General features: G+C 36.4%; 1 protein-coding gene across 6 annotated transcripts in view; it reads left to right on the forward strand.

Moving 5' to 3' along the window:
• LOC148674522 (dihydropyrimidinase-related protein 2) overlaps positions 1-14,069 on the forward strand; it is a 30,618-nt gene that overhangs the window by 11,896 nt on the left and 4,653 nt on the right. For all 6 annotated transcript variants that reach the window (XR_015935335.1, XM_088624703.1, XM_088624701.1 and 3 more), the window contains 12 exons: positions 5,257-5,345; positions 5,927-6,111; positions 6,676-6,840; positions 7,058-7,119; positions 8,137-8,217; positions 8,751-8,819; positions 9,192-9,312; positions 9,667-9,823; positions 10,154-10,295; positions 11,306-11,476; positions 12,825-13,004; positions 13,556-13,721. Coding sequence is in view for 5 of the 6 variants with exons in the window: in XM_088624703.1 (XP_088480829.1) it covers positions 5,257-5,345; positions 5,927-6,111; positions 6,676-6,840; positions 7,058-7,119; positions 8,137-8,217; positions 8,751-8,819; positions 9,192-9,312; positions 9,667-9,823; positions 10,154-10,295; positions 11,306-11,476; positions 12,825-13,004; positions 13,556-13,721 (1,588 nt within the window). In the remaining variant the exon portion in view is untranslated. The remainder of the gene's footprint in view (positions 1-5,256; positions 5,346-5,926; positions 6,112-6,675; positions 6,841-7,057; positions 7,120-8,136; positions 8,218-8,750; positions 8,820-9,191; positions 9,313-9,666; positions 9,824-10,153; positions 10,296-11,305; positions 11,477-12,824; positions 13,005-13,555; positions 13,722-14,069) is intronic.

Raw genomic sequence — 14,069 nt, forward strand, 5'->3', positions numbered from 1 at the left:
GGTCTGAATCACAGAGCACTGCTTAAAAATGCGTTTGGTTCCAGATAACCTGTGTATTAAAGTTAATTGAACTTGTACATATTATATATAAATTTTAATTTAAGTCTGATAATATTAAATAGGTATATTTTTGAAAGTCACTCTTATGTGATATTCACTGGCATTTTGGCAACAACCATTTTGAATATGAATGATCCTATCTTGGATCCTCATGTTTTTATATTCTTTTGTAAAACAAAGTGACAGTTTAAACTTGAAGGTTGTCTTAATGGTTTTTCTAGTCTGAAAGGCCTTGTCACCAAGTTGTTGAATGTATGTGCAAAGTTGTCTTTTCCATGAACATGTAATTCTGAATAATTTTCCACTCTCCACTGCCAGTGAAGAAACACTTAAAAATATAACCAATACTAAAGTACCTGAACATGCTGCAGTGTAAAGAGAACAGTGTTTATAAAAGGCATTTATATTGAAGCTGTACATCTGTTTGTTAAATGTGAAGTTATATTCTTGTATTGTTTTTTCAACACAGAAATCTTAATGTTTAAACTTCTTCAAGAATTATTGTTACGTGATCTAAACAAGATTGGAAATCTTGTGATTTGCATCTGGTGTGCAGACCTGCATCCCATTATTAAATGAAATTATAGCAGAATTTCATTGTATAATATTTTTTAAATTAAGTATCTAAGTGATGTAGCTGATGTCAGGTGACAAATGTAAGGAAAGACATTAGCTATGACCCTCATGATGTGACTTACAAATACACCATCTGAAACTAGCTGGCCTCAAATATTTTCATATTTTTTGTAAAGTTTGTAAAACAATCTTAAAATATTTATTCCATTACCCTTGTCACTTAGAGATTAAATATTTTTGATAGTAAAATTATTTTGATTTAAACAATGCTATATTCTGTTGTAATTTCTGCTTGTTCAATATCTTTTTTTTTTAACACAATATTCTGAAGTGGGTTGATACGGTCTATTTTAAATTTGCTGTTTTTTTCTAAGATATCAAGCTGTTTCAAATTTAGAGGAAGTTACCTTTTTCCTTTAGAAGAAGAATTGTTTTTAAGATCTGGTGGAAAATATGTGATGTTTTCATTTTTAATTCCCAATATTCAATTTAGTATTATTCAATTTTAAGTATATGACATTTCATGTGTCATACTGTATACTAGCAAAACATCTATCAGTTGAAATGTCATTTTCAAATGGATTTTGAGAACTTGTTTGTTAAATTAGTTTCTTTAGTGGTCATTAGATGTATATTGGAAGAAAGAAATAGGCCAGTTCCTCCAATCTGATTTTTACAGGTTTGCCCTTAAGATGTTTCTTGTCATCTGATTGTAAGGAGTACAAGAAGCAGTGTTTCTTTACTCTGAAGTTTACTCTGCTCACTTGTTAAAATTGATTAATGCATTGATGTGGGGCAGTGATATACTGTATCTGATGTAAAAAAAACACCTTGGCATTACCCGTTGCTCAGCATCTTAAATGTCTGTGAATGTTAAGGTACTACCCTCCTCTGATAATAGGTGAGACTTGACATGCTCTGTTGCAAGTTGCCTTACCTTTCAGTTGTGTGCTACATTGAGCTAGGGTTTCATTAATTGTAATAAAGGCAGTTTGGTCATCAGTAAATTAAAGAAACTTGACTTCTTTCTTTGTTATAACTTGTAGGTTTGGTGTGCCGTGCCTATTGGAAGAGTTCAGACTTACGTTCTGAATGTTATGGCCTCAACAACAGCAGCTTTTGTGTTGCCTCTCATATTCACAGCTACTAATTAGCAGTGGTTTATGCATCTAATGGGCAGTCAACTTAAAATCTTGACTGTTTATTTTATCTAGTTAATGTACCATTGTGCTTTTCATATAGTGCTAAGCTCGTATAGAATGATTGCATCAAAAATGTTTTATGATAAATACTGTAGCACTTTCAAATTCAGTTAATATTTTGGTATGTTATTAACATGAGGAATTCCTGTGACACTTTAAAAACAATCTGAATGTTTAATAACTTGTGAGCTGTGTAAACATTTACATTTACAATTTTTTGTCACCTTCGAATAGTAAATAAGAATTAAGCTCTTCAAAAGTTGGCTTTTGTGGCCAACTAGACTTTCAGTCTATGCCATACTGAACTTGACAGGGACAAGGAATTTTTTATGAAAATACTTCAGAGTGGTCCCAGAAGGTCCACAGAAATAGATTCAAGAAATTATGAAAGACAGTAGGGCAGTCTTTCTGTCAGTGGCTCCTGCCAACATTAAAAGCTCCAGCAGGGTGGGGTGTTGTTGCACTGTGGGATGATGCACGTTGTCTCTCTTCCAGGAGGAGGTTTTGCTCCTCCCTGTTTTAAAAAACAGCAGTTTCTGGAAATAGATTTTTTTGACGTAATGTAGTTATCACAGCTGGTGATACGAGCTTAAAAGAAACAATAAAAATAAAGCTTGTTTTTAAATAAGTGCTGTAAATACTAAGTACACACAAAACATGTTACCCCAACTGCAAGCCTTGCGCCGTATGAGGTCTGTGGCCCATTTTGTAGTCTGACTAACAGAATTAGGGTGATGTAGATATTACCAAGATGTTTTTCTGTTAACTACATTACATGACTCACACACAAATACATAGCGTACCAGCCCCATTGCTATATATGGACCAAAGTTGGATGTTACTGTAGATGTAGAGTCAGGAGAGAAAACAGAGCAGGCTTTGTTTGGAGAAGCCTAATAAACCTAAGTCTTTGCTTCCTTGTGAAGATGTGAGCAGGACACCAAACACTGTTCTCTTTCTGTTAATGACAGATTAGCTCTTCTTGGTTATAAATGTATAATACTATTTATATCTTGGTTGAGTATGCATAATTCCAAATTTTTGGGAAAAATATCTAATGAATATGATAATACAAAAGTGGTCTTAAGGGATAGATGCAATATTTTACAATCCATCAATACTACAAAAATGCATTCTAGAGTTATAAATTCAGTATTGAAAAATGTTGCTTTGTATCTGCTGGTGAAAAATCTATATTCGCTCTTAAGTTACAGTGACTACATCCAAATTGTGGCTAAGTAATGTGGAAATTTAGATACCATTTGTGGAAAGACTACATCGTGAAGATCCTAAACAGAAGTTTCAAAATTCATGTATATTAAACTACTTGCAGTCCACTTAAACTCCTGACGATTTTACAGTATGTATTGTATGGTGCAAAGAAATCTGAAGTTTAAAAGGCTGGCCCTTGCTTGGGTAATTTCTGCTGTTAAAAGGATGGTTTGAGAATGTCCAGAATACAGTACCATTATAGTGGTCTTTTGTTCAGCTCAGAATGTAATGTGTGTTCACAGGCACAGTGTTGTCATAAAGTCTGTTGCATTTTAACTATAACAACTGCTGTACAATTGTTTTGTTTTCTATTCCCTTAGATCTTAATATGTGCATTAATTTGCAATCAAATATCACACTGAAAACATAGCCTTATCAGTTTTAATCCTTTCTGTATGTTTTTTTATATGCTGTCTATAAGCAGAATATATTTGTATTTAAGTTATTGTACAGAAGAAAGGCCATCACCACCCTAACACGTACTGTAGTAGCTTGAATGAGGAACACATTTGTAAGAATTAGAATAAAGATACAGGGGTGATTTCACTCCAGCCTCTCCCTGCAGTGTTCTCCGTTATGTAGGCCAACTTGCTTTCTTGGCCCAGGCTCTGTTTTTTTTGTGCTCTCTTTCAGAATGAGATGTGTTTATATTGTGATAAAGCCCTGAGCAGCTGAGCTATGTCGCTATTTTACCATGAGAGCTGTGAGTGTTGCCCAGTCCTGGTAGCGATCCAAACAGGAATGTCTATTGTGGTCGGCTGTGATTCCTGCTTGGGAGATTCTGACCTCACTTAAAATGCTGTTTTGCGATTTGCGTTCTATTGAAGTGATGGGATGATTTCCTTTCATGGTATGCTGTAAAGCTTTCTGATGTTTTTTTCATTAAACATTTGGTACTGGACAATAATGATTAAATGATCTTTATTCTGTCCCTAAACTCTTAATACACAAAATGCCTTAATAGAGCAATAATCTTTGTGTTAATAAAAGTGATTGTAATTAGCGTTAAATATCCTCAAAAATATATGTGGATCCATTTTCCTATTCTAACAGTGCATCACTAAAAATGGGAGATAATTTTTTCAGTTATATTTTTCATAATTTCTAATATAGGACCACAGGTTCTCTTTTATAATAAGTCTGGTCCTTGTTCAGCATTCAGCTTACTTTGAGAGAATGGAAGATAAGATAAGATCACGTTATTGGCCATATACAATTTCTTGCTTTAGGAATGTCTTTTCGCATACCCTAGCTTGCTCTCCATGAGACACACAGGCACACAGACACAGATGGAGAGAGAAGCCTGGGGTCAGAGCGCAGGGTCAGCCATTTATACGGCGCCCCTGGAGCAGCTGGGGTTAAGGGCCTTGCTCAGGGGCCCAACGGAGTAGGATTCCTCTGCCAGCCATGGGATTTGAACTGGCAACCTTCCAGCCACAGGCACAGATCCTTAGCCGAAGATGATACATGATACTGTCTTTCCTATCCTTGCTTTTTTCCCTTTCTGTATGACTTCTGTATGGGTTTGTGCTGTGGTCTATTCCATAGTGAGTTTCTGTCTTAATGACTTCACTTGAAATAGCCCAGTGACTGTTGAATATTTATGCGTTAATATGGTGATCTTAATGACATTATAACTTGCATAAACATTTGACAGCTGTTTAAATACAGAAAAATAACCATTGTTCCAACCCTTCAAAATAAAGCAATCAAGATGGTAACTGCAAACATGCTAATCTTTCATAACTACAACAATATTATATATGTAAACTGTTGCTCAAACTGAACTTTCAGAATGTAAGGGTCAGCCTCAGTAATGTATAAGTATAAAGTATAATTACAGAGAATTTCAGCTTTGTAAGCTGTAATTAGTTTCTTGGGCATCAGGCAAGATGCGAAACGTACAATACCAGACATTATGAACATTCTGCAAATGTATGATACTGTCCACTTAGTGTTGGAGTAACGTGAATAGTTTATTTTATCTTAATTTCTCAGTTTCATAGTCTTAGGGTTATGTTATTTAAATTATTAGATGAGCATGTAACTGCACTTGAAAACATAAATCAATACTTGTGCTTAGAGAAGAGTGCTCAGGAGTTTATTTTTGGTAAAACTCATTTCTGTTTTTTTTCCTCTTAACTAGAGTGACCGGCTGTTGATCAAAGGAGGTAAAATTGTGAATGATGACCAGTCTTTCTATGCTGATATCTATATGGAAGATGGACTTATCAAGTAAGTGTTTCCTACAATTTGTTTCTTTCTTGGTGTGAATGCAGCCTTCACAATTACGATTGCACAGAGCTGTGTAGATGCATTGATAGTGGGACGTTATGACTGAAACATTTTTTGATCGTCTTACCCACTTAATTTTAGTACATGAGTGGATTGCATTGGTTTTGAGTGTTGTCATTTTGAATCTGTTCACCCAGAGTATAACAATCTAAGCCTTGTTTAAAAGTAATTGGGATTCATTGATGCATAAGGTACAGCAGGTTTTCCCAACTCAGTTCTCTGAGAACCCATTGTCTTATGGTTTTTGTTTCAACCTCATTAAAGGTACAGTTTCCAATAACACATCGTAGGCCCTGGTTGGAAGTATTAGTTATGCAGTTAATTAAGTAATGAAACCAACTAAGAACCTTGGTGCCACAACAACTGGCATACACTATGTTGCCCTAGAATTGTATTGGAGTATGTCTTTGAATGCACTAGATTCATCAGTGGAAATTGTTTTCCAGTTTTGTGAATATTTATGACTTGAAGCAAGATTTCATACAGTTGGGGGCAGCACTAACACAAACGCTCTTTCTTAGACAAATTGGAGAGAACCTGATTGTTCCTGGAGGGGTGAAAACCATCGACGCCCATGGCCGCATGGTAATTCCTGGCGGGATTGATGTACATACTCGCTTCCAGATGCCAGACCGGGGCATGACAGCAGCAGATGACTTTTACCAGGGCACCCGCGCCGCACTTGCTGGGGGAACAACAATGATCAGTATGGCTGACTTACTAATTCTTTGAATGTTTTAGGGCAGGTGGAGTCAAATATCAGGCCTCTCATTTTAAATCTTCAGGACAGCCACATCTTGAATTCTCAGTTTATCAAACAGTTAGCCAAACTAACAAATTTTTGTATGAAAAATGTATAAAGAGATGGTCTGGTATTTGAGCTTCCCTCATAGTCTTTTGCCTCATAAAAGTTTCAGTTTCAGCTTTAATAATAAGGGAGGAAAGGAAAGAAAGTTTATTATTGTTGGATAAATTCTGGAATACTTGGAAGAACGAGTCATTTATAAAAAAAATTATTGACTGCATGTTTACTGTATGGTCTTCTTTTTACTTTTTTGTATTAGCACTTTATACTGTACTTTTATGGCCTTGTCTAAGACAAACTTTTTTATTTCAATTTAGGTCATGTACCATTCAAGTTTATTTAATATAAATGTACATGTACTAAGGCTTTCTGATGCATGTTTTGGTGGTGATAAAAAAAATGATAACCATGCGGTAGTACTCAACCCTGGGGGCAGAATATGATGGAGATTCTTTGTTTGGGCAGTTGACCATGTGGTTCCTGAGCCTGGTGTCAGTCTGGTGTCTGCATTTGAGCAGTGGCGTGAATGGGCAGACAACAAGTCCTGCTGCGATTACTCGCTGCATGTGGACATCACAGAGTGGCACAGAGGTGTCCAGGAGGAGATGGAGACTCTGGTGAAGGATCATGGTATGTCCTCATTCTATTTTTGCTGCTAATATATTGTCTGTACATTTTCAATCTCTTACATTATTCTCCTTAGTTTAGAATACGGCTAACTTATCTTCCCTCAACCCTGACTTTTTATTCGGTTGCCAGTAAATCTCTCCCAAGTGCTTAAATTCTATTGCTTCCTATAAAGAAGTTCCCTGATAAAAGCTCTGCTAATGTAGTATTTTGTCTTTAGGTGTCAACTCTTTCCTTGTCTACATGACCTACAAGGATGTTTTCCAGCTTTCTGATTCCCAGGTATGATGGGATATCTTCAAGTTGCAGGAACATGGATATAAACATCGATTCCCATTGCAGACTAGTTTGATCCATTTTAGGAGCTTGAAGGCTCTTTTCATGTCTACTGTATGCAAATCTAAAAGACAGTAACAATCTTGAAATTGCTATTATACAATGTTAGTTTACATAAGATCTTGCAGTTTACCAAACCTGGAATGGATGTTATCACAAACTTGGATTTTTTCTCACCTTTTCTGTTTTTCTCATTTTATTGTTGACAAATATTTTATTTTTATAGCACTGTAGGTTAAAGGAAGAGGTACATTTGCCACCAAAGCAGGGAACTAACATACTGATTCTATTTAAAAGAAAAAAGACAGTGCTTTCTTAACACAATCAAGTTTTTACTCAAATGTCTTGGTTGATGAGTTGGTACTTGTGAAGATTGAAATCTGAATTAAATTTCCATGCTGAAGCACTTAAGGGAATATTTATTTGTGGTTTTGTCACAAGAGATTATTGGTATTACATCTACACAGAAAGCACTTCCTGTTTTCTGTGACTTGTTACAGCTGCATAATCATGTTAGAAATCATTTGCAGAAATGCAGCAATTGAAAAATAAAAACATTGACCTGAGAAAATAAAACTAATGTATTTCAATCATATTATAAAAAAAGGCTGAAGACTATTAATATTAATCCTCACTTGTCTTTCAGGAATTTCCTAAAAGAGTAAATCTCCAGTTCATTATCTGCTTAAAGCAGGGTGAAACAGTTGAAAGGAAAGATGAATAATAAGCTTGTTAGATATATGAAAATGGAGTTAGTAGATGGAGAGGACATTTATTTTGAATAAACCCTCAGAAATATGAAACTCTATAATGCTACAGACGTTTTGTATGTTTTGTTCCCCAGCAGGAAATTGTTTTCCTTTATATAAAGTTGCACTAAAATTTAGATTAACTTAAGTTGACATTTTCACACACCATACTGATCTGAGTTCCTTCAGTCCCTGACGAGCTTTTCTCTTTCAGATTTATGAGGTCTTCAGTGTGATCAGGGACCTGGGTGCTATTGCACAGGTCCATGCAGAGAATGGAGACATCATTGCTGAGGTAAAACACCAGAATCAGTCTTTATTTTAATATGAACTAATCTTTTCCAGGTGTATATAGCCTCAAAAGCATATTACAGTATTATTATGTGTCTTTGTCCTCTGGTCATCTACATTGTCATGTCTGTTTAATTGAATTCGCTCACTGTGTGCAATACAAAAATGCTTCATTTTCATGACTATAGTGGTAGAGTTGTAGCGCAGGGACTTTTTTCTGATTATAGAAGCGGTTAACATTTTTGGGAAGCACATGCATTTGTAAGATAGTTTCCACAGACTGCCTAGAACCAAGGAGAGGAGCTATGAATCCTAAATTAGAAATGACTTCACTGATAAGAAACAAAACTAATACTGTTTCACTAAGATTTCAAGGCAGTCCAGTCTTATTTAAAGAAAGATTACTACTGCTTCTCTTACTTTGTTATATGAATATTGTGATATAATTGGCTTATAAGTGGTTTCCTCTTGTTTTTAACTTATTTTTTCTCTGTTACGGTTCTTGTTGTTTTGGTAATAATTCTGTTGTTTTTACAGGAGCAGCGCCGGATTCTAGAGCAGGGGATCACGGGGCCAGAGGGTCATGTGCTGAGTCGTCCAGAAGAGGTACAGATTTCCTCTGCCCTCAACAGCCAGGGTTTTAGCAGGCGTCTCTCAGCATTGATGTGCAGTACAGCACTTGAGAAGTTCAAACCTTTGCCAGTGTAAAAGGAAAATGTTCTCCTAATTTTCTAGAAGAAAAATCTTTAATCAGCAATTAATGGATAGTATTACTGTGGCCAGACATCCTCAGATGTTCATTTCTCCGTAATTCGTGATCACCACAGTTTGCAAGGTTTCTTTACAAAGGAAATTTATTGTGCTAGTTACGACATTACTCGGTCCTTTTTAAGACTATCGGCTCTTAACATTAAGGTTATCTGTGGTTACAGAACACAGACTAGTTTGTCTGATGCGAAGTGTTTTGATTCGATTCAGGTGGAAGCTGAGGCTGTGAACCGTGCCATCACTGTTGCCAACCAGACCAACTGCCCACTGTACATCACCAAGGTGATGAGCAAAAGTGCCGCTGATGTCATTGCGCTGGCAAGGAAGAAAGGTAAGTCCTGTAACCTGTCCCAGAACAAGTATGGTTTTAGTGTATTTAATAATGGTATTTCGCATTAGATAAAATATACTTGTCCCAAACAAAAATAATAAAAAAACAAGCATTACGGAGCATTCCTAAAGTTAGGAAGCCACTTTATTGTAATTATACCTTGTCATTTTCAGTCCACATCAGTGATGGATCTACATTCTGATATTTAAAACCTTACTGTGACACTTGTCTTATTGGAATCTTACCTGAGGATTGTTTACTTCAACATCAAGTGATGGCTTATGTGTACCCTAGTGCTTTAGTCAACATTTTCTCAAAGCCATTCTTTTCATTTTTTGCACTTTGCTGGTGCAGGCACTGTGGTATATGGAGAACCCATCTCGGCTAGCTTGGGTACCGATGGATCTCATTACTGGAGCAAGAACTGGGCCAAAGCTGCTGCTTTTGTTACATCTCCCCCTCTGAGCCCAGACCCCACTACCCCTGACTATCTCAACTCTCTTCTCTCCTGGTGTGTGATCTTAACTTGTTTACTTAGATCTGTTGAAATCTGGGGCTTTAAATCCTAAGAGTTGTATTGATAACATTAATGACAAATGTGGGCTGCTTGCTAAAAAAAACTTTTTGTGTTATGTACAGTTTTTGTAATTTATAGCAAAATGTAATCAAATGTCATTTGGTGAATGTTTAGATTTACAGTTGAACTAATGCACTTCATAAAAATTCATACAGAGGCATAATACTCTTGCAGTAGAAAACCCTTGCCTAAACGTACTGTTGTATGCTGTAGAGCTAGGCCATGTCAAGCACTGAATCCCCAATGTGACTCTCTCCTCCACAGTGGTGACCTGCAAGTGACTGGCAGTGCTCACTGTACTTTCAACACTGCCCAGCGTGCTGTGGGTAAAGACAACTTCACACTGATCCCTGAGGGCACCAATGGCACTGAAGAGAGACTCTCGATTATCTGGGACAAGTCTGTGGTAAGAAAATACTGTCTCCCCCTTATATAATTTTTTCCTTATATCATGACTAGTTTCTTAGAAACTCTGTAGCAGCTAAGATTTTATCTTTTTCTCAAGTGTGTCTTCAAATTTAATTATAAAATGAAGTGTTGAGTGAATAATTTTGTGTATTAATACCAGAGAATAAATGAATGTTTATGTGTTATTTTTTAAAATTATTCTGGTATGAAAAAATGATCAGCTATTGGGTTGCAGTTGAATTAAATAAATTAAGTAAATTTACAGTGTCTTATACAGTACAAATTGCATTACTTGAGTGCATTTTGTATATTATTATTGTTGTGTTTTGCATTAACATCCAAGTTGATCTAATCATTATGCTCTTCAAAAACACCTATCATGTTTTCTGTACGAAACACCCCACAACAACGTAGCCTGTTGAAGACTTTGAAAGGAGAAAATGTCATGAAACAAACAACCACTCTCACATTTCTCTTTTGTCCTGCTGTACCCAGTTCTTAATGGAGCTCGTGTATATTTTTTCTTCTATATTGGAATCTCCAATTGGGATTCATGGGCTTTATGGAAATAAAAAGAGGAATATAGAAGTGGTTAGTGCTGGGGAACGGGCAATGGTTCAGGATTAAATTGCTCTCACTGTCATTTAATTTACTGAGTCTGCTGGCCTTATCCCAAAGCGGAGTGCATGTAGAAGGGATTTTTTTTTTTTTGCTGCAGCTAACTAATTAAAAGCTATAAAAACTTTTATAGCAATTAGTAAATTGTGCATAAATGTACACCAACAAGATACTTTTGGTCATAGAACTTAAAATTGACTTTAGACAAAATCATGCCAAGATCTGTGTTTCGATCCAGGAATCTTCATCAGGGAATTCAGACCTTCTTTTCTGGCCTTTATGTTGTGTTGAAACTTATTTTTAACTAAGGCCATCAATACCGCTTTTCTGGTGATATGTTAACTTTTCTGTCTCAATAAAGTTCTCTGATTTGTCACTGGGGTGTTATAGGTGTCAGGGAAGATGGATGAGAACCAGTTTGTTGCAGTCACCAGCACTAATGCTGCCAAGATCTTTAACTTGTACCCACGCAAAGGCCGCATTGCGGTGGGCTCTGATGCTGACCTGGTCCTGTGGGATCCAGACACTGTCAAGATCATCTCTGCCAAGAGCCACAATCTGGTGAGTGAGCCAGAACTATGTGGAATTTAAGAAATTAATTTCAACATGCATACCTCTGATTAACTGTGCCACAAATACTAACTACAATACTAGTTAGATAAAATAACTATAATTGCTTAAATCACTTAGTCCTTCTGTCAAAGTAAATGGAAAATTAGATTTTGATTTTAATTGTGAAACATTAATGTTATTGTAGTATTACAGAGTGGGGTGGTTATGAAAATGGAGAATAAACAGGAATTGATCTACTGGATTAGTCAATAATAAAATAAATATTCATAACCCCCAACTTGTAAGTGATTAATGACAGAATATACCCAAGTGGTTGGTATAGTTAGAGGCACTTGAATTTTCTGTTCTCTGACACAGCTTTGATAAAAAGAGTAACACTCCAGGCACACTTGGTTAAACAAATGTTTATTAACAATGACATTATAAACACTACACAAAAACATAAACATACAACACACATTTCTGTATTCGCATGTTTACAGAAAAGGCATTCCAGTGGCCTAACGTCCTAATTGCCCAGAAAACCCCAAGTTACCAAGTACTAATCTCTAAAAATGTCTACAGAGGCTATAATAAGAGATCAACTGTATTCCAAATAGAATGCAATGGAACCTGCAGTTAAATTTCTTTCTCTGCAAACCACAAAAAATGGGAGCCCATCTCTATTCTGAAAAAAGCACCCCTAAGCAAGGCCATTTTTAACCAAGGTGTTATTGACTCAGGAAATCAAAATTCCCTAACAAGGTTCAAATACTTAGCTCCATTTTTGTTCTGATAATCATGAAGCAGGGGCTCTTGCCTGGCGCAAGCTTCAAGTACCCTCTCTTTTTCTCCTGTCATGCAGTCTCCTTTCTTTTCTTCTTTTTCTCTTCTCCTTCTTTACCTCCTGATCTGATCTTATATGGTGTGTTTCTGGACTGTTGATTGACACTTATCTACAACTTAATTAACTAAGGTAAAACCAAGGTAAACTTTATGATGTGCTTTGATCAAAGACTCTGGGCCCACATCTCAGCAAACATCCCCTCTGCTTTGAAGCTGGAAATGTTTACACTGCCAGGTGTTACACAGTTTAAACTCTTAGTAACACTTCCTAGTCGCCTATAGCTGTAACAGTAGGTTACGCAGAATATGTACACATTTAAGTGAATTGTCATTACTTTAGGATTTTATCCCTCTAGCATTAATAGTACTGTGCTGAACCTAATATTGTAATACATTTTGAAAATGCATTGGCCTGATTTCTGCTTTTTTACTAAGTGCAGTTTACTAATATTCATAATTATAGGATCTTTGCACCCACTTTATCTGTGAATTAATTTTTTCCTATCTTCAGGCTGTGGAGTACAACATTTTTGAAGGGACGGAGGTACGTGGTGCCCCTCTGGTTGTGATCAGCCAAGGAAAAATTGTGCTGGAAGATGGGACCCTTCACACCACAGAGGGTACAGGCCGCTACATTCCCCGCAAGCCCTTCCCTGACTATGTCTACAAGAGAATAAAAGCTCGCAGCCGGGTGAGAATTTCCATCTTTCTGCAAAGCAGTGTATACCCTTATGCCCAGGACTGCGTACTATGCTGCTGTACGGAAGCAAACGACAGGACTTTTCAGAAGTTTTTGCCTTCTTTTTTGTACACTTATTTAATTTGTAGGTTTTGCAAGAAAAATAAATTCTTAGACTGTTTACTTAGAAGGGATCATTTTGGGAATTAAGCTATGTGGTCAATTCTTTAATGTAAAAGGCCAAAAAGAGTCAAAATGCTCTTGATTCAACCTCTAACACTGCTCTGACTTACAGTATGTCACAGTTTGTAAGTTAGTGAACCTCCTTCTGTTCCATACTTTGGGTTAGTCTAAAACCATGCTCTTGTTGTAAGCAGCTCTGCAACAGCAGATGTTTGTGCATTATTTGCTTATTAAGAGCAGTCAAGATGATCATTTTAGCAAAAAATGTATGTTGGTTGTATTTATTTCCACCTGTTTTTGCTAAAAGAAAGCAATTCAAATTGACTGCCATTTGATGTAATTAAGGTTTGTAGTACTGAAAGCGTTATTGGTGTTTCCAGCTGGCGGAGCTGCGAGGCGTCCCCCGAGGGTTGTATGATGGACCAGTGTGTGAAGTTTCAGTGACCCCAAAAACTGTCACCCCAGCCTCCTCTGCCAAAACCTCCCCTGCCAAACAGCAGGCCCAACCAGTGCGTAACCTGCACCAGTCTGGGTTCAGCCTGTCAGGTGAGTTTATATACACAGATACACACTAAGCTTTGTGCAGTCTGTTGCACAAAGTAAAATAAGAAATGCTTAGCTTTCTAGACTACACAATTTGGAAAATACTGATGGATGATAAATATTTTATATTGTTTTTAATAACACTGTGTTTATTGAATGAAAAATAATGCCACAGAACAACCAAGGAACTATAACAACACAGTTGCACCCCTCTATAACGTCTTTTGGATTCAATAATGAATTTCATATTATAAACACTTTATGACTGGTAAAGGATAACAAAGTTAGTGCAAAGGATACTTTAGTCCTGCAAAAGAACTTTAATCCAGTCTCTGTAGCTTTATCTTAGTA

This window comes from Lepisosteus platostomus, chromosome 3 (genome assembly GCF_059453375.1).
Source record: "Lepisosteus platostomus isolate fLepPlt1 chromosome 3, fLepPlt1.hap1, whole genome shotgun sequence".
NCBI lineage: Eukaryota > Metazoa > Chordata > Actinopteri > Semionotiformes > Lepisosteidae > Lepisosteus > Lepisosteus platostomus.